At 51.4% G+C, this 20498-nt stretch overlaps 1 protein-coding gene across 3 annotated transcripts in view; it reads left to right on the plus strand.

Moving 5' to 3' along the window:
• Positions 1-20498, plus strand: part of SLC45A4 (solute carrier family 45 member 4) — a 74240-nt gene that overhangs the window by 21990 nt on the left and 31752 nt on the right. Inside the window, exons 1-2 of one of the 3 annotated variants that reach the window (XM_028105706.2) lie at positions 2214-2301; positions 18803-19454. In XM_028105706.2, the coding sequence (XP_027961507.1) occupies positions 19202-19454 (253 nt within the window). In that variant the 5' untranslated portion in view covers positions 2214-2301; positions 18803-19201. Of the gene's footprint in view, positions 1-2213; positions 2302-15659; positions 15767-18802; positions 19455-20498 lie in introns of those variants that run through there. The other 2 variants (XM_028105707.2, XM_088022736.1) reach the window with 2 other exon arrangements.

Genomic DNA, 20498 nt, shown 5'->3' on the forward strand with positions numbered 1-20498 from the left:
CCCGGAGGGGGTAGCCCTGGTCACGGAGCTGACCTCCATCATCGGTGGTCAGTGTCTTCGTGCTGGAAGGTCCCGTGCAAAAGGGTCCATGGTATTCTAAACCTAGGCACGCGTACCTTCCTTTACAGCGAAATCGTCGGCTGTGCTTGCTTTCTGATAACTGAGTGGAACCACTTAACGTAAATTTTTGTTTTTCCAACAAAGAATTTTTCCCTTTTAGTGACAGCTCTAGGTAAAAGTTCTCATGAAACCAGGGGTATTGTCATTGTTAGATTACTCATTTATTCTTGAAGCCATTCACACAAAAATTAGACCATGTTTGGTAACTTAAATTCTGTTAGATTGTTCTCTGCTCTCTTTTGTGATTTCTCTCTTTTAGGGCTGCGTACCTGAGCACCACATGCTGTGTGATGTAGTTGAACCACAGATTTGGTTCACCTAGGGAGTTTTCAACACTCTTAATCCGAATGTAATTGGGCGCGACCACTGTTCCACTGTGAGGGCTTAGGGGTGAAAGGCACTCCCTTCCCTGAGAATGTGCGGGGTTTGGGCTCCATGGTGATCCTTCGCACTACCAGGTCCTCCACATGGTCTGGAGGTGTCGTTCCCGTTGCAGGTTGGGGAGGTGAGGGCTGAATGTCGGACTCTGGACCGTGTTAGTGATTCGGGACTCTCTCCACCCCGCCATCTGCAGTCCTGGGAGGAAGCATAACTTGTTTCAAGTGCGTTCCACGTTAGCTCGGGGCTGAGAGGACGTTCAGCACGCCGCCGCTTGTTGCAGAGGAGCGTGAGGACAACAGAGCGTGGCCTTGGAAGATGAAGGGGGTGGGAGTCAAGGTCCCCGAACCAGGTCTTGCGGGGGCCTGTGATGGGCGAGGCTACGCTCCGCAGGTGCTCAGTCCCTCCCGCCCACCTGGCTCTGCAGAGCCCTGTGCCCAGCCATCTCCCTGAGCTGGTCCCTTGCTGGGGAGGACTTGTGTGTCACCCACGTGTCACCTGCGCAGTGGCTGGCTTTGTTCTGAGCTTGCTTCCAGTTCCTATTGAGTTGCGAGCTACTGTGTTACACATAAAAAGACCCCCGCAGGTGAAGTGAAGGGTAAATGCCATCTGAAGTCAGTCAGAGAATTAGCGGCACAAACAGGCCGCACGCCCACCCAGCCTGGCGCTTGGGGGCTGGCTGCTGATGGCAGGGCCCGCTATCCCCTCGCCACGCTGCCCTTGGCTACCCAGGCTACTTAACTGTCTTCCAGGAAATTAAGTTTAAATCAGATTGAAGCTATGATGTTCCTTGTTCTTTTCCATCCCGACAATTATCTTTAAATCTCTCCTTTTAATTAACTCAATTTTCCAGGCCTTTGTGTAGGCCGGGTGGTTTGTTTGCGGAGGGCCTGGCGCTGTGCCCCCGATCGGGAGACAGGGCTGCAGCCCTGCCCTCCTAGGCTGGGCGGCCCCAGGACGGGTGGGGTAACAAGGGCTTGGCTGCCCAGCCTTGGCACAGCGCTCACGGTGCGCAGCGCAGGGCAAGGTCCCCGCCTCCTCCCCGGCAGCCAGGGGCAGCTTGCTACCCTCTGGCTGAAGCCGCTCCTGTTTTTTTTTCTTTTTAGAACTGCTTCTTTGGCAGCTTTCACTTCTCCTGTAGGCAAGTCTCAAGCTAATATTTATCCTGCAAAGTATCTTAAAAATGCTGGAGGGCGAGTATTTGTGGAGAACTTTATCAGTCTTTGAAAGAGCATTATTGTTACGTTGATAAACTGAGGCACTATTTACAACAGGCAGATTGTGTTTGAACTTGCAACCTTTAGTCCAACAGTTAGTTTTTGTTAACAGATGGAATTGTTTTGGCTGTTCTTGTAAAGAGGTCTTTATCCGTGTGGTTTTTGTTTGTTGCTGGCGAGCATTTGGCCTGTGCTGGGGGAGGGGGGACCTGGGCAGCTGAGTCTGTAATACGTTCAGGTGTTAACTCATTTTATGAGCGGCAGGCTTTTCAGGAATGTGGACTTTGGTGCTTGAAGCCCTGCCTCTTAATGATTGTCTCTTTAAAACTGGAGGTGCCTCCTTCTGAGGGGACAGTGGCCTCACCATGAGCAAGACCGTGGGGACAGGTGGTATTGCTTGCGTGGTCAGGAGATTCCGGATCTGAAGGAGAACAACACTGGGAGTGAACTTGTTCCTTGAAAACTAAAGTGAAATCTTTCCGGGGGGGGGGTTACTTTTCAGTGTAAGGAGCCACTTCCTGGATCTTCTCCTGAACCCGTTTCCTCCTCCACCAGGCAGCCCTCTCTGACCCTCTTTGACTCTTGGGTGAGTGAAATGCCTCCCGGTGCTTTGGGAGTGGAGGGGCCCGGTTCCCACAGGGCTGCACGTTCCCTGGCTCCGGCCTGGTGTTAAGGGTGTTGGGGACCAGCGGTGGGGGCCGGCACGGGCTTGGGCAGGAGGAGGTGAGAAGCAGTGCCCGAGAAGTCTGGGTCCTGCAGAATGTCGCAGTGATTCAGCCATGGCTGGTGGGGACTGGCCAGAACTGGAGACAGATGCCTTTCCCTGGGGCTGGGGGAGCCCAGGTAAGGGCGTCAGGCCGGGAGGGGCTTGTGCATCTGGCCTTATTGGGGGTGGGCGCTGCCCTGGAGGTGGTGAAATGTGCGGCGGGGGGGTGGGGTGGAGGGGGTGCCTAGCAGAGGTCACAGTGGTGCCTGTGAAGTCTTGTTTGTGCCCTGTGGGGAACATCAGGGACCGCGAACTTCCTCCTTGGTCAGCTGACTCACTGTCTCCTGCTGACTTGTTGTTTCTCCTCTGTCTGCTGGTCTCCATCTGTTTGTGTCTCTCCGTCTCTGTGTGCGTCTGTGTATCTCCGCCTGCCTGCCTCCCTCCTGACTCATGCCCTGAGCTGGGCTGGCTGTGTGGTTGCTGCAGTGCTGGGGCAGGGGGGCAGTGTGTCCTGGGGCCTCCTGCTGCCCCCACACCACAGCACGCATTTGCAGCCCCGTCAGCCCTGGCGCCCGTAGGCTTCAAATGTATCCAAGAGCGGTGGTTGGCTGAACTGTTGGGGATGCACTGAATACCTACGGGCAGAAACCCCGCTACCTTCCTGATTGGACTTTCCAGGTCATTTCTAGATAAGTTCCTCATATTACATTATTTACTTTTATTTTGGCAAAATACACCTAACATAAAATGTACCATCGGAACCATCTTTAAGGGTACATACAGTTCCAGTGGCGTTAGGTATGCATTTACCACGTAGTGCTCCATTGCCGCCCTCTGTCTGCAGAACTTCTGTGTCTTCCCAAAAGGAAACTCTGTCCTCCTTACGTTTATTTTTAATGCATCTGAAAATCCGTCATAGCCAATACGGTCCCATGGTGGGTGCTGCTGCCGTCCAGTGTCAGGGCTGTCGGAATCCAAGTCCCCGGGCTGGCCGGAGCGGGGTGCGGGGCTTTGTGCAACGGAGCTGATGTCGGGTGGCCTCGGGTGGAAAGCACTGTATGAAGGGCAGTGACTTATTCTCATGAATGGCCATTTATCTCCAGTAGATGTAAAACCTAACCTGTTTAACCCCATTGATTTTGCACCTGTGGTGTCGGTCTGTGGTAGCACACTCAGGTCCTGCTGTCGGGCTGAGTTTATGGAAAGCAAATGTCATCCACTTATGTAGCTGAGAACTGCATTGTGCCCAGAGTAGTTTGGTTTTAATTACATCCCTGAGGCTTCAGTCTCACGACCTTCCGACAGGCTGAGTGGCCAGGTACTCTCCTTTGGGGGAAGGTGGTGGTCTTCCCCGCGGCCTCCTGCTGCGAAGATTCCAGACATTCATTATCTGACTTGGGTCAGCGTCAGGTGGAGCTTGCCCACCTCCCAGGTTGGTGCAGGGGGAGGCTGAGGGCCAGGTGGGGCTTCCTATGCTTGGATTTGCCCTGTGTGTATGGGGTGGGGGGAGGGTGGTACGCTTGGCTCCGTTGGCCCTCACCTGCATTGCAGGCATCTGGGGACTCTGGGCTTCTCGCTCGCTCAGGGAGGCCTGGGCTTGATCCGGTGCTGTGTTTTTGGCTGTGTTCTCTGCACTGGCTGGAGGCAGCCTTCTGCTGGCTCACAGATGGTAATCCAGTCCTGGAGGGCAGTGCTAAGAGGCCCCGGGGACGTCAGCACCCACAAATTAATGAGTGGGAAGGGTGCCTATTGGTGTTGTCAGCTGAGAAACACACACGAGACTTTCGGCCTTGGGAGCCCAGTGCTATCTGGGTCGCAGGCAGGGAAGGTGCTCTACCTCACCTGGACAAGATTAGTTTCTTAACCCCACGTGGGCCTATTTCAGACCTTGATGCAGGGCTTCTCTGTCTTGTCTCTTAACCCGGAAAGAAGAGGAAAGAGCCACTGACTCCTTTCTTCTTGACGGTCACAGGGCCTGGTAGTCAGGCTGACCCGGGAGTCCCCATAAGTGGGAGAGTCTGATGAACAGAGCAGGTGGCATTGTTAGGGGTGGGTGCTTGACTTAAGTCCAGTGGGGAGAAGACTAAGTCAAGTCCAGTGGCAGGGTGGGGGGCAGTAGGTGCCGTGGACTGGGAAGCCGTGTGATTATGTTTGGGAACTGGGGGGGGATGCCTCGTGAGGAGCTGGCCAGCAGTCCCATAGCAATGAATAGCCTCCATGCACCAAAACATGTGGGACGGGTCTGCTGCTTGCTGGGGTGGGTTAGAGCACAGCGCATGTCTCTCTGGTGTCCAGGGCGGGCTGGGAGCAGCTTCCGAGATGGTTCCTGATAATCAGCTTTGAATCTGTACTAATTAAGGGGACCTGCCAGTAGCTCTACATCCATAGTCGGTGCTTCAGATCTGCCTCTGTTGGCACGTCTGGGCCGCATGAGATTTGACTTTGTGATTGCAAAACACCCGAACGTCTGCCACACGCCAAGATCTTATTCTGCGTTTGGAGAGGTCCACTAGAAAATTTATTTTTAAAGGTAATTTACTGTGTGTGTGTGTTTTTAAGATTTATTTATTTAAGAGAGAGTGTGCGCAGTGGGGTGGGGGGTGTAGAGGGAGAGAGAATCTCAGGCAGACTTCTGCAGAGCCCAGCATGGGGCTCCATCTCATGACCCTGAGACCATGACCTGAGCGGAAATCAGGAGCCACCCAGGCGCTCCTACTGTTTCTTTTCAAGTTTAAGATAAATTTAGGTCCTACAGAAGCAGAGAGACTATAACTACAAATCACCCAGAAATAACACCCTTTCTCTGCTTCCGTATCTTTAAAAAAAAAACTTAGTACGATCATAATGTGTACTTGACCTATAACCTGCCTTTTGCACTTGGTATCAGGTATATTTCCATGTCAACAGGGAGTCCTGCAGCAGAATTCTGTGTCTGGGTGTGCCACTTTATTTATGGGTGCTTCAGGGTTTCTGTGCCTTTGTTTCCTTATGACGAGTTCCGAAGAGGGAATGAGAGTCCCAGGGAATTCACATTTTGAAGCTTTGGATACACAGCGACCACAGCTTCCGTTTTTCAGAAGTCCTTTTCATGGTGTCAGGACCATCCTCACAAATTCCACAGGGATAGTCCACTCAGGATTCCCAAGGAAGCCCTGGTTCTGATTTGCTGACTTCTCCAGATGGCAGAAGGGTTAGTCATTTAGGTACCAAACTGGGTTTCTGCATCACAGCAAATTGGGGAACCTCCAGGTTAAGGGGTCAGTCTTGTCTGTAGAGGTAGAGTCTGACTTAGACTGTTGAGGAACGTGGGAGCAGGCTCCCGTCCCCCCTTCCCCCTTCTGTAAGAGTTGGTCTCTGCTCCAAGCCACTTCCCTGGGCGGAGACAGGAGGGGCAAGGGAAGTGGCCGCCCTGCCCTCTCTCCTCCGCGCCCCGCCTTCCTTGGGCCTCTGGACAGGGGCCTGAGGAGGGGCCTTGGGGGCTCCCCGACGGGGTCCTGGGACCCCGTTTTCCTTGATGTAAAACCAACTGTAGGTGTGCCGTAAGGGATTCGTGAGATGGAGGGGTTTATGAAGGGCGGAGACACTCAAAAGACGACGTTTTCAGTGGCCCAGCAATGCATGCTGTCTCGTAAACGGTGCAGAGACGACCTACCCCATCTGTGTGCGTCACTGGCCTGTGTCTCCGGCATCAGGTGTACGGAGGGAAACTGTGCTGGCTTTATGGCTGTCATTGTACTTCTTAGAAAATAAGAGTAAATTTAACTCCAGGCCATATAGAAAGCACATGTAAGTTCTACTCATTAACCAAAACTTTACCTTTTCTAGGAAAACTGGTTTTGATTTTGCTGTTTCTCAAATAGATTTCATACTTCCCCTCTTTAAAAACTGGCATTTTGTGTTCACCTGACACATGGCCGATAATTCAAGTCATTCCATGTTGTTAGTCCATTCGCAGTTTTTCACTTCTGTGGCACTGTGTCCTTCTTGCCTTAGGGTAAAAGTGGAACCTGGAAACGGCTTTGGCTTGGTTTTACATGTAAATGCTGGCAAAGGGTTTCTTTGTGTCTTGGCAGAGTAGCTGGTGGTTCTTCGTTCGGCCACCTGCTCTGAGGCCAGCCCTTGGTGATGTGTTTGTAATGTGAGGAGTCTGGTTTTTATTTTTCAATACCATTTGGTGGTTACAAGTGTCCTGAGGCAGCTTGCAGCCAGCCTGCCTCTCTCGCCCCTGGCCCGGAATCCATCTGTACCTGGCTCTGCCCTCAGAGGAAGACCATGCACGTTCGTGAGAAACACTCCAGGTGTCGGCAGTGACTGCCCACTTGGCATTTCGGGCGGTCCTGAGGCTTGCTCTCCCGGCGCTTGCCAGGGTTCCCGGAGCTGCGCGGTGGATGGCCAGGCTCTTGTTTCCATGGTAGCCAAAGCTTCCTTGGACTCCCGGGGTTTGCTAGGAACGTGTAGAAGAAGTGCAGGGGGAAGAAAACTTCACTTGCTGCTTTTTAATTAACAAACAAAACCCACCCCACTGAGTTGATTATGCCAGTCTGAGAAAACTATCTAAAGGTCAAAGGTAAAAAGTAATAAGAGAAAGTCTCTATTTCAGCAGAAGGCAAACGTTGCAGGGAATATCCTCCTCTGGGGGCAGTTTGTCCTCATTCAACATAATCTCGTCCTACACGGACTTGCGCTTGCTTTCCGAGGGATGGATGCTGGGCTGTGTTCTCCTTCATATTAGGTAACAGCTTGTTTTAGTATGAGATGCAGGTGGATTCTGCATAGAAAGGTGCTTGATGTTGGTCCTAAAAATGCCCCCTAAAATTTAGGAAGAATAAGTACTTTGATTTGATCCAACATTCGAAATATTTACTGTCACATAGACTGTGCGTGGAGTCTGCCAATTTATGTTGAGTGTATTATCCTGCCCTTACTTTTTTTTTTTTTTAAGATTTTATTTATTTATTTGACAGAAAGAGAACGCACAAGCAGAGGGGAGCGGCAGGCAGAGGGAGAGGGAGAAGCAGGCTCCCCGCAGAGCAGGACCCCGGGATCATGACCTGAGCCAAAGGCAGACGCCTAACTGACTGAGCCACCCAGGCGCCCTTCCTTCTTCTTTAAACCGAACCCGTGCTTGTGGCAGGTGCAGCGTGGCCACGGCCCCAGGGAAGGAGGGTGGCGGGGCACGCCGGGTCCTGTTGGAATGCAGTGCCCTCGGTGCTGTGTCCCTGTGACGGGGTTCAGGCACACCAAGGCTCACCCCACTGTCCTGCTGTGTGTTACCGAAGAGATGCAGTTCCTGGATGCCTGGGCAGGTGGTAGGAATCCTGCAGCTCTGTTGGAACTCTGACATTGTCCCCTGCACGTGGAGAAGTGGCTTCCGGAATTGGGTGTGCTCCGCAGAGAAACTCTGGGGCCCTGCGAGTAGATGGTGCTCATCGGTGGCGCTGCAGCTTGGTAGGTCAGTGCCCTGCCCGGAGGGCTCTGCCCGTGTACCTTTCCCTGCCGGTCTGTGCCAGGGTGAGGGCTGGGCGTGAGCCTGCTGAGTCATCCTGACGTTCCGGCCCTCTGTAGGGCACTGCGGTTGGGGCTCTCGCCTCTGCTTTAGCGCAGTGCCCGAGATGACTTTACCTGTCCTCCTGCGGTGTCCCAGCGTCCTGACCCCGCCCACCTCCGGGGTCACAAATCCAGTGGGCGGGAGAGACCAGTGCAGACCAGGCGGCTGCTCCTAGCCACCGTGGAGCTCAGTTTGGGGCAGTGGGTGCCAGTGGGGGCCTGCTGGCTGTCAGAGGATCACCGGGGACCCCTGTGCTGGGGAAGGCCTTTTGGTGTCTACGATGTCCTGCTAAGAATGCAGGCCCAGGAGAGGCCTCCCAGCTGGGCTGGGACAAGTCTGCTAGACAGCGCAGGCATCAGACTCAGCACTGGGAGCCCCAGCAGGTGGCTGGGGGGTGGTCTGGAGGATGCTGCGTGTGAAACGTGGCCATGCGGTGTTTTTTATGCTCTGGGCACTCCTGGACTCGTGCTGTTTCAACAAAGCATAGGAATTCCTGAGAGAGTCCACCTACGTATGAAATTGCGAGCTGCTGTGATTTATTTGGAGAGTGTGGTGCCTTTTTAAAAAATAACACCTTTAGCAGTGTGTGCATTTTGAAAGTTTACTTGAATTGCAATATGCCAGTTTTAAGGCATGAAAAAAATCATCTCGACTATTCATTAGCATTGACACACTGGTTTTTGCTTCCTATTCAGGAGAAAAAGGGATTTTCTTTGAGCTCTGTGCTTATCTTGCTTTTCTCTCTAAAAGGGAGGGATTTCTAAAAATCAGTTTTCTTTTTTCAATGGAGTAATTCTGGGTTGGTCTGGTCCTCTGCCTTCAGCGCTCACGAATCCGTTTCTCCCAGCCATCCCGAGTGCCTGCACTGGTTAGGTGCTGGACTACCCAGTGGGACCCGAGCCGTCCTGCCCTCGGGGTGGGCGCCCACTGTCTGCTGTGTGCTCAGGCTGCCTGTCTCCTAGGGGAATGTGCTGTTCCCTTTACCAGAGGGCCAGGGAGGGGAAAAAGCTGGGCAGCTGGTCTTGGCTATGCCCCCAGGCCGGTGGGACCTGAAGGAAAAGCAGAGGGGCCTGGCCAGCCCAGAGGACGTCGTGCTTGCCAGGGTCTTGGAAGCAGGGCTTTGAGTTGCGCAGGTGGACAGGGAAGGCCTGTGGGCTGGAGCTGCTCCCTCCTGTCCCGCAGGCCTGTCCCCACCTCTGGGAGCTTACAGTGGGGCTGGGGCTGTGCTGTTGAACAGTCACATGCCCTGGCCTCCTACGGGAGGGAGCAGCCTGGCCCAGGCCTCTGCTGGAGGTGTGTGTGAGGGGGGGTGGGCATGTGTTCAAGGGGGCAAGTGTATAAGAGGCAGGGGAGGAGACCACCAGCACTGTCCGGTGGGGGGGGGGCGGGCAGGCAGTATGGTCACCACGACAGTCGTCTGGGAGGAGTGCTGGAGGTCCAGGGATTGGGCACCTGCTGCCTGCACTGGGATGGGAATCCATTGAGGAAGACTTTAATTAGATTGATCTGTTAACAGTGTAGCAATATTTTCATCCCCTTGCGCCCAGAGGGAGCCTCTTTCCACATTTCCTTTGCTTCAGTCTGTTAATACTCAGAATAGTGTGTACACACACATCTCCCCACCCCACCCCCCCACCCCCACTTTACCAACATCAGGTTCCCAGCAAGCTGATCCAGAGGAGTCAAATAGAAATTGATGTCAGGTTTGATGTGTTTGGTTTCTGAAGTGTCCTCAACTGTGTCTTACGACACAGAAGACTCAAAGGCTGGGTTATGAAAAGGTTCAAGTCCTAGTTAAGCTTTTGATCATTTATCTCCAGAGTGGCAACGCGCTGTCCAAACCAGGACACTTGAGTGCCAAGGGGTGCAGCTAATAACTGCGCCGCGTAACCGAGACACATGGTCCTCATACCCGCTGAGAGCGTCTCACATTGGGCTGTGCCGTGGGAGCTTGTCGCAATGCCGGTTCTTTGGAGAACCAGATCTTGGAGAAGGGTAGCGCCCTAAATCGACATTTATAAATGAACCCCTCAGCTTTCCTGATCCACGCTGATTAGCGTGGTCTCGGGCCATTGGGGGCCACCATAACACAACCACAGGCTGGGGGCTCCTCACCAGCACACACTTAATTCTCACGGTTCTGGAGGCTGCGAAGTGCATCAGGTGTACCGTGTGCTGGCAGATTGACCACTTGTCTGTTTTAGGGGCTTGCTTCCTGGTTCAGACATGTTTTCTCGCTGTGTCCTCCCCTCGCACGGTGGACGGTGGAAGGAGCTGGAGAGCCACGGGTGTCTTTCATGAGGGCACTAACCACATTCATGAGAGTGCCACCCTCATGACCTGATTACCTCTCAGAGGCCCCAGCTCCTACTCTGGCAGCACAGGAATTTGGTGGGGAGCACAGACCTTCAAACAGCACTGCAGACCCCGAGGGGCTGTATGCTTTGGGGATACCGCAAAGTCACACGCCTTATTTATTTATTCGTTCATTTATTTATTTTTAAAAAGATTTTATTTATTTGAGAGAGTGGGGGCGGGGGAGAGGGAGCATGAGCAGAGAGCCAATGCGGGGCTCTGTTCCTGGCCCCCGGGATCGTGATCTGAGCCGAAGCCAGATGCTTAAATGACTGAGCCACCCAGGCACCCCCCTAATTCTTATTTATATTAATTTTGTATTTCTTAAGCCCACATTTCCTAGACTGTAGAGGCACATTGAATCAGGAGACCAGCATGGGTTTCTGCAGGTGATACTCATAATACCTACAGGAAGGTAATTTCAGATGTGAGAAGGTATTCCCGGGTATGGAACATTAGGTCTGATCACCTCTTGAGTCCTTTCTTGTCAGATGTTTTTGATTGTGTTTTTTTTTTTTAATATAAAGGACACCTTTCAAAAAATTGGTAAACTGTTGGCGCCTGAGTTCCCTCTCTCACTGTGTCTCTGTCAAATAAGATCTCTAAAAAATAAAATAAGAAATTAGTAAACCATTTTTTAGAATAGTTTAGCTTCACAGCAAAATTGAGCGTTCTGTATACGCTCGTCTTCATGCACACACAGCCTCCCCATTATCAGCGTCCCCCAGCAGAGTGGTACGTGGGCTACAACTGATGAACCTGGTGCGCCTGCTGGCTCAGCCGTTAAGCGTCTGCCTTTGGCTCAGGTCATGATCCCGGGGGCCGGGGATCAAGTCCTGCATCGGGCTCCCGGCTCAGTGTGGACCCTGCTTCTCCCTCTGCGTGTCCTCTCTCTCTCTCTCAAATAAATAAATAAAATCTTAAATAAAAAAACACAACTGATCAACCCGCACTGACACACATCATCGCCCAAAGTCCATCGTTTACTCTAGGATTCACTCCTGCTGCTGTTCCCTCTGTGGGGTTGGACAGATGTGTAATGACGGGTATCTGCCATCATGGTATCCTGCAGAGTAGGTTCACTGCCCTGGAATTCCTCTGCTCTCCACCCATTCATCTGTCCCCACTCTCCCCCATGCCTCCCCACTCCATCCCCGGCAACCACAGGTCTTTTTACTGTTTCTGTGGCGTTGCCTATTCCAGAATGTCATGCAGTAGGAATCCTACAGGGAGTAGCCTTTTGGGATTGGCTTCTTTGATTTAGGAATATGCATTTAAGGTCCTTCCATGTCTTTTCATGGCTGGAGAGCTCATTTCGTTTTAGCACCAAATAACATTCCATCGTCTGGGTGGATCACAGATTATTTAAACATTCACCTACTGAAGGGCACCACGGTTGCTTCCAGGTTTGGGCAATCAGTAATAAAACTGTAAACATCCACATGCAGATTCTCGTGTGGAGATACATTTTCAGCTCCTTTGGGTAAATACCAAGGAGCATAGTTGCTGGACCCCATGGGAAGAGCATGTTTAGTTTGTGAGAATCCGCCAGTCTTCCCATGTGGCTGTTCTCGTGAGCCGTGAGTGAGCTGTTGCTTTGTGTCCTCGTCAGCACCTGGTGTTGTCTGTGTGTAGACTGTGGCCATTCTCATAGGTGTGTTGTGGGATTTCACTTTATTTTACAGGTGTCTGATGCCATGTGGCGTGGAGCATCTCTCCACGTGATCACTTTCCGTCTTGTGAATCTTTAGTGAGCCATCTCTTTGGGTGTCTTGCCCTTTCTTAAATCAAGTTGTTCATTTTCTTATTGTTGAGTGTCTTGTGTATTCTGGAGAAGAGTCCTTTAGCAGATGTGTCTTTCGCAAATATTTTCTCTCAATCTGTGGCTTGTCTGTCTCTTGCTACAACGTTGATTTTATGTTGGAAGTCAGTGGGATTTCTTAAATGCTTTTCAGGAAATAACCTTATAAACAGATTTGCCGGAATGCTGCTTTCTTACCAAGGATACTTTGAACTTGCTTGATTCGATTTTACGTCTTTTCATACTCTTGGTCTAAAAGCTGATCTTCCTTATTATCTGCTGCCCTTCGTTTGGTTTCCCTGTCCTTTGTGTTGTGTGTGGATTCGTATTCTTTGCCATGGTCATTTGGTGAGAGAGGGAGGCAGGCTGATGGGGAGCACTGTACTAGTCACTCTTCAGCGGGGTCATCGGAGACTAATAGTTGATGACATTTTAGAAAAATGTTGGTAGTTGTAGTTGATTTTCTCGGGGGAATGGATGCCTGGTTTTAAATGGCGGGTGAACAAAGCAAACAGCTGTTGCCATAAAGCAGGCACCGTAATGCATTTGCCGCGTGTCCCGTGCCCAGAGCGCTGTCAGCGCGAGCATGTATGTGTGCCTGTGGCCGGGGGAAGGGGGGGCGCAGGATGTGTTTGAGTCGCATTGCAAGCGTGCATTAACTCCTCTCTGACCATTTTCCAGGAGATGGGTCGAGGCTCATGGTGCCTGTCAGAAATTGCTCTGCAGTTAACTTTTTGATGGTGTTCAGTTAACAGCCGGCTTTCCACAGAGCAAATTGTAGGAAGTCACATGTTCTGGCATCGGTTACCCTTAAATTAGAAACAGGACAATAGAGGAAGTTGTTGATTGGAACAATGGTAGTTTCACTGGTCTAAGTGCATCTGCAAATCATACCCACGTCGCTGTCCCTGAACGTGGCGACAGTCCCTGGAGCGGGCCCCAGAGGGAAGCGTATTTTCTCTGCTAGGGAAAACCTGCCCGAAACGTGTTTCTGGGTCTTCTGGATAGAAGATACTGGGATGGGTCACAGCTTAAACTTCAAGCTTTTCAGCAACTCCGGAGGAGGCTCTTAGGAACACGCACTTGCCCATGCTTTGGGGAAGGAGCAAACCAGTCTTCTCTTTAAGCTGCTTCCGTGTATATGTCAGGTTTTAGCTTGGGCTTTTTTAAGCTAGGTCCTTCAGAAGAATGTTCATAAAATGTTTTATTTTAATGGTTTCAGTTACTTTGGTTAATGGTCTACCATTTATATAAAATAGCTTCCTTAAAACAATTTGCATGCGATAAGATTTGTGGGCGATGTAAACCTGGTTTTATGGGGTCCAGTTGCTCCCCTCAGTGCGATGACACACCCTTCACCCAGGGTTAGTGGTGGAACCAGCCGTGGGGACCCGCCCCGTGTGCTCTTGCCTTTTCCTCTCAAAGCTTCTTGCCTTTTCTTGTGGAGTCCCGAGGGAAAGGGCCCTAGAGATAGAACAAGTGAGGGGAGACTATTACGAAGTCTCTGTGCCCAGGACAGGGGCAGCCAAATGCCACGTGGGTCCTGGTCCCTCCCTCCTGAACCAGTGCTGTGATTTAGTTCAGTTCAGACGAGGAGGGACCCTGAGTTCTGTCTCTGAGGAGCCGATGATCAGGTTCCAAGGAATGCATATGTGAGCTTTGGAACATAACCCAGCTATGCCAAGTTGGGGACTATACATAGTTTGGTAATGGTTGGTAGATTTGTTGTTAACTTGGTGGTAGCCCTTTTGCCCATTCTCAGACACTTAAAGAAGTAAATTACCAAATTAAAATGTAAAATCATTAACCTTAATTACAGGGGAAGGGACACTTGGGGACTTGCCAGAGTATTGGAAGTGTTCTGTGTCGATATAAGTTTGTCAGAACTGATTGAACATGGTATGTTTTCACTGTGTGTAAGTCCTACCTGAGCAAATGAACCAACATTTACTACTAGCCTTCCTGTAGGCTAACTAAACAGTGGGAATATAAGGGAAGAGAAAATCCCCTTTACAGTGGCCACACACACACACCAAAGGTAAAATCGTTAGGGAGGAACTTAACTAGAAATGTGCAAAGGAGCGTCCTGTAGAAGGAGTATTTTGAAATCCTCACGAGAGGCACTGAGGTGGTCTCGGACAAATAGAGAAAGCCCTCCTCGGACGGGGGTACACAGCAGTTTTCCCTCAGCTAATGTATAAAATTAATGGAATCACAGTAAGAATTACCAACAAAAAATACCTTCTTTCCTGAGCTGGTCAAGCTCTTAAAGCTCATATACTTGTAAACGTGCAAGAAGAAATAGGGAAGCGCTGGGGAAAGAAGCAGTGACAGAGTACGGTCTCAGCAGAGTCTGGAACCTCTGGAACCCTCTGTTCTTTCGGAAGTGGGTTACTGGGCATGGGCAGGCAGGCATGCTGGTTGGATGGAATAGGCAACTGGGAAACAGACTCGGGGAAACAGTACTGATGGAGATTTGGTGGATGACGAAGAGGAGTCTCAAAGTGTTGGGAGCGGACTTAGTGACCTGATGGCCAGAGTGAAAGGAGAACGGTGCATCCTTACCTCACACCACACACAAGAATATGGATCCGAGATGTAAAATGTGCCGCACAAGATTTTCCCTGGGAACTAATGGCTGAGTTGAACATCCTGCAGCCTGTGTGCATAACCTGACCCAGAGTCTATGGAACGTATCAGAAGTGGCTGGTACACCTCTCACATACTATGGACCCTTCAACTGTGGCTCTTTTTTTTTTTTTTTTTTTAAGATTGATTGATTTGAGAGAGAGAGCGCGAGCATGAGTGGGAGGGACCGACGGAGAGGAAGAGAGAATCCCAATCAGACTTCGTGCCTTCGTGCGGGGCATGGAGCCTGATGCTGGGCTCTATGTCAACGACCCTGAGATCATGACCTGAGCTGACGCCAACAGTCGGACTTAAGTGACTGAGCCACACAGACGTCCCTCGATTGTGGCTCTTGAACAGAAATGCTTGCACAGGCTCTTCTGCCTTTAACTGGCTCTCCCCTCACAGGCTTGGTTGCCGTGGTCGCTGTTCAGTTTAGATCTCTGGTACCCAGTGTTCGTGTTTCTAAGCGCATGATGCCTAAATTTTATTTTTAAAGTATCCTCTGTCATCCCCTAAAAAGCTTATAAAATCCCCAGGGCTTGCAGAAAGAGCATTTGGAAACTGGCTCCGCCAAGTGATACCTGCTGATGAGCACTTGGGTATTGTCTTCAAGGTGCCTGGCTCTAAACCAGGTTGGTCAGATCTTTAAGGAACCCCAGTGTCCACTAACACGAGTAGATTTTGTTCGTCGGTTCAGCCTCATTTAAAGGTACCTGTTGGAAAGTGGCTTGCGCTCTGGGAATTTGTGCTAACTTGTGTGGGCGTTACTGCCTTGGCTTGAGAGCTAATGTGCAGGAGTCTGGAGAGCTGTGAGACCTGGACGGACTTTTGTATTTACTAACTGCTGCTTACAATCAAACTCACTGAAGATGCTAACGATATTTGTCATTTTCATCAATATAGATGACAGTGAAGTTGCCTGTGTAAAATCTATTCACTGTGCCACTGCGTTTGCTCGGCTTGAGGAAGGGAAGCCAGCTGTGTTAATGCCTAGCCTCCTTGAATGACAGGTAAACCCCACGCCACGCTCATGCCATTTCACGCGGGCTTCCCTGCAGCCTGACCCTGGTCGCTGGCTGCCCAGGTCACATGGGTGTGGTGCTCTTGGAGAGAGCTGGTACGGGCGGGATTGGTTTCCACTGCACACAGGCCCTAGTGCATTCTGCTCAGCAGGTTAGCTGGCTATCATTCATTCATTCATGTGTTCGTCCGCTCTTTCTATGACCTCCCCCGGCTCCTGCTGTGTGGCCAGGCATCATGGGAGGTGAGGGGACAGATGAAGCGTGGGTGGCGGCCTCTGCCATGTGAGCTTCTCCCTGCCCTGGCCAGGGTCGAGTTACCCAGATACAGGCCAGAGCCCCCGGCACGAGGGGTGGGGCCGCGGCCCATCTTCCGGGGGGGAGCTGAGCTGGAGAGGGGTCTTCAGAGACGCCATCCGAACACGTTGCGGGAGGCTGCGGTGGCAAGCTGGGGCTTTTGGAGAATTCCCCAGGGATTCTTACACTCCCGAGAGGGAATAGCTGGTACCCTTTTCCCTGCCACCGACCGCATCCCGGAGGCTCCCTCCTCCTGCTGTGGGACAGTGTGCCTTGAGCCCACTGGTATTTTCCTGTCCACTTTGAGCAACAACTGATTTGGTTCCATGGAGAGGCAGTGACGTTGAGTTTGCCACATCTGGCCCAGTTGATGGATTCAGAATGTAGTAGTGTAAAATGTAATGTTTCAGCATTTCAGTAGAAGTCTTTTTCCCATTTAATAATAACCTTCGAACAGAGTTTTTCAATTTTGGCCTAGTTGACATTTGGGGCCAGATCATTCTCTAGCGTGGGGCCGTGTTGAGCAGCATCCTGGCCCCGACCCACCTTGTGACAACCAGAAACGTGTCCAGACATTGACTGGTGTCCTCAGAGGTGCAGCATTCCTGGTGGAGAACCAGTGCCTTAGAAGAGCTCGCAGATACCTAGTGCGGAGCTCGGTCGGATTTCTTGCTGGTGCTGCCATGGCCTTGGGAGAGGCCGCCCTCATTCAGCGTGGGTGTCAGGATGGCGGCAGCCGTGGGTAGGGGCACCGGGACCCAGCTGGATGCTTTTGTGTTCTTAAGTAAGTCACTAGGATTCTTAGAAAACAGTGACTGTCATTCCTGCCCCCAGAACCCAGGTCATCAGTGTGGGCTTTGAAAACCTGTCTGGATACATGTCCTTAATATAAAAATGATCCATCTTATTTGGTGGAAAAAGGCATTTAAAATCACGGATGCTATTTTGGTATAAGATTGACAGGTTGACAAACAGATTTCTTCTCTTCCACTTTCTTAGGTCAGGGATCACTCCCAAGGTAGGGAGGGATTGGGAACAGCAGGTGTTGGTCATTGTTAATGCTGGGCGATTTGGGGTTTTTTAACACTGTTTTGTTTACTTTGTATTTTAGAAATAGTTTTATAAACTACATTTTCTGAAACGATTGCGGTTATCTAACCCTGGTTGTTCTTTGTTTTGTTTTTGTTTTGTTTGTTTTGAGAGAGAGAGCATGCGCGTGGGGCGGGGGGGTGGTGCAGAAGGAGAGGGAGAATCTCAAGCAGGCTCGATCTCATGACCCTGAGATCATGACCTGAGCTGACCCCAAGAGTCAGATGCTCAACCGACTGAGCCACCCAGGCGCCTGCAAAGCCCTGGTTTTAATTGAGCTGTTATATGGTAGGGGACGCTTGGAAAATTTGAGAGCAGTCTTGACGGGGATCATCCTTGTGAAGTGTAGTGGCACTGGGGGGCGTGAGACACACACATGCAGACAAGGACACGGGCTTGCGGGCCCCAAGGATGCGCCCGTTGCAGCAGGAAGGGGCTGGGAGGGAGCCCTGAAGTGGTGACATGATGAGGGAAGGACTTGACCTCAGGGGACAGCAGCCCGGCCTTGCCTGAGGCTGGAGCCCCACCATTGCCCCCAGGGCTTCCCAAGGGGGTCTCAGTGTGAAGGCCGCCCTTGGTTGGTCATTGGTTGGTCATTGGTTCTGGGGGGGAAGGGAGAAGGAGCTAATTAAGACCATCTTTGGTTAAGTGAATATGAACTAGAGATATTTTTAATTAAACCAGTTGTTGAAAATCTCTGGTAAGATTTCAACTCGCAGACCTACCTTAAAATAAGGCAGGAACACCATTGTGATTTCAGGGCCCCCTCTTCTTACGAAGATCAGAGTGAGGAGAACCCCAGGGCCTGGAGGCCTATGATCCTGCAGAGCGCATGGGTGGGGCCGCATCCTTAGTCTTACCTTGCATTTTCCTAAAACCTGTCTAAGGGGAAAGTTCTAGTTAGATGCAAGGCAGTGGACGCCTTATTGTGGTGTGTTCCTCTGGGTAGAGAGTGCATCACAAAGCCGAGTCGAGGGACCAGGACAGTGGGAATGTAGGACTGGGGTCAGGAGTTGCACACCACTAGCAATGCCACGTGTGGGTCGGGAGTCTTTGAGCCCCTAGACAGGATATTCAGAGTTTGCGATGCAGGTACTTTTCTCCTGGAGAGGGGCTGTAAGCTGCCAAGGTTAAAGACCACTGCTGTAGACAGCCCACAGCATGCACTCAGCTGCCTTTCAGTGGACTTGGAACATTACCTCCCTTCGGGTGGCAAGTCACCCCATCCCTGCTCCACCCACCTCCCTGCTTTCCACTCCTGGGTGGCATCTTCGCTCCTTAATCCAGCCTCCCTGCCTCCCCAGCCTCTCCATCCCCACTCCCCGGAGGCTGACAATTCTTGCTGGTTCTTGCTGTCTCAAGAGCGGAAGCTGAGCTCTCTTCTGCTGTCTGCCCTTCATTGTCCTGTCTTTACCCTGCCCCAGGATTAGATCCATACGAGATGTTTCTCTTGGAATTAGGATTTGTTTTTTTCAGCAGCTGACCCAGAGTCAGCACCAGAGAAGCTGTGGTGGTCTGAGGTTGGGTTCTCCCAGGTGGCTGAGGACCAGTCCGTGGAGGGCCTGGACAGCCAGGGGTGGGAGGCCATGCGGCGGCCGCCCCCGACTGACTCTCTGCCGGGGTTGTTTTCCTCTTTTGCAGATCAGCCAGTCACTCGATGGGGAGCAACGGCGGACCTCCTTTTTGTGTCACCTTCCCACCTCTCTGTAGCAAGAAAAATAACTTCAGCACCTCTTCAATAATAATGATGAAACTGGTATTAACTGAATGGCAATTATGGATTTTTAACTCTAATTCACAGTAAACGAGCAAGCCATATGTTTAAAATCCAACCAAAAATCATTTTGTTTTGCTGCGTGTCTCACCCGCTCGTGAGAAGTTGCGAGATCTCTATTTGTACAAAGAGGGATATAAGCATTACTTGCCAGAGGAACACAACTGAAGCAGAGAGAGAAGGCGTCCTAATTTATCCTTAAAGATACCTGATAGTATTATTTATATAGGTAGAGAAAAGAAATATATATATACACACACATATATATGTTTTTGTTGGTAATGAGAATGGCCCCACAGAACGCCGACTCGGAATCTATGCAAGTTCAGGAGTTGCCTGTGCCCCTGCCGGATCTGCAGAAGCCGGGAAGCGCCGATACCCACGATGAGACCATCAGCGAGGGGTCCATAGACCGGATCCCCGTGCGCCTGTGGGTGATGCACGGGGCCGTGATGTTTGGCAGGGAGTTCTGTTACGCCATGGAGACGGCGTTGGTCACGCCGATCCTCTTGCAGATTGGTAAGTGCCGTCCGCGCCTCTGCCTGGTCCTTAGCACCGAGCGTTGGCGTTCGCCGTTTGAACACACAAGCGGACGTCAGCACGCGGACCTCGTCGCGTGCTCTGGGAAGTGTTCAAGAACCCTGGGGGCCAGCATCCTGTCTTTGCTCCCCTCCACCTCCTGGCCATTTTTTTCCTCCCGTTCTGGGCTGGGGCTGGGGTGGCGGGTGGGCCTTGGATGGCGACAAGGAAGTACCTGTTTCCGCAAGGTGCTGGTGGAGCACCTGAATGTGTGCAGTCAGCTTCGATACGTTCTGCTCCCAGTGTGCCTGTCTCCCCTGTGGTACCTCCTGCCCTGCTCCTGCCTCCCAGACACGGTCACCAGCCTTGTCCTCCTGGGTCAGGCCAGGGAACCTCCCTGACTCTCCCTTAGCTTCCTTCCCGAGAAGGGGAGGGTGACTGCAGACCGTCCCCTGGTCGGGCACAAGGCAAGTGCTTGGAACAAAGCCTGGCCTAGAAAACCCTGAATAACATGGTTTTTTATTACCAGCCTCTTGTTGTTGACGACTTAAATCTGAGTCTCGGGTGGACTTGAGGTGGCCGAATGACGGGCATTTCCAGAAATACTGGAGTTTACGGAGTTACTCAGCATTACGGAGCCCCATATGGAAGACACTGGCATCCCCTCCGGATTACATGTCGGTGTTTAGTTTTCCCTGTTGTCTAAGGAAGTTTGAAAATCTGCAAGTTCCCAGCCCCTAAGAGTTCTGGATAAGGGGCCGAGCTGTTTAAAATCTTCTGTTTCATTCCAGAACGCCACATGTGCGTAGTATCTGCTTATTTTGGTTATTTTAGAAATGTTTCTTTCTCCAAACGTAATGCTTCCTGTTCGGTGAGCGCTCAGCGCTCTGTGGATCCGTTAGTGAAGCGCAGGGATCTGAAACTCGCCGCGTTTCCTTCGATTATGAATGGCACCATCATCGGGGAGCGACCTTGGCCGTGGCGGGTGTGCTTGTGATTATTTCAGATCGCCGTGGTCACGGGACGCACCCCTGCATCTTCTCA

The sequence above is a fragment of the Eumetopias jubatus genome, unplaced genomic scaffold, assembly GCF_037043125.1.
Source record: "Eumetopias jubatus isolate StellerSeaLion01/CBP00866 unplaced genomic scaffold, mEumJub1_p1.0 scaffold_4, whole genome shotgun sequence".
Classification (NCBI taxonomy): domain Eukaryota; kingdom Metazoa; phylum Chordata; class Mammalia; order Carnivora; family Otariidae; genus Eumetopias; species Eumetopias jubatus.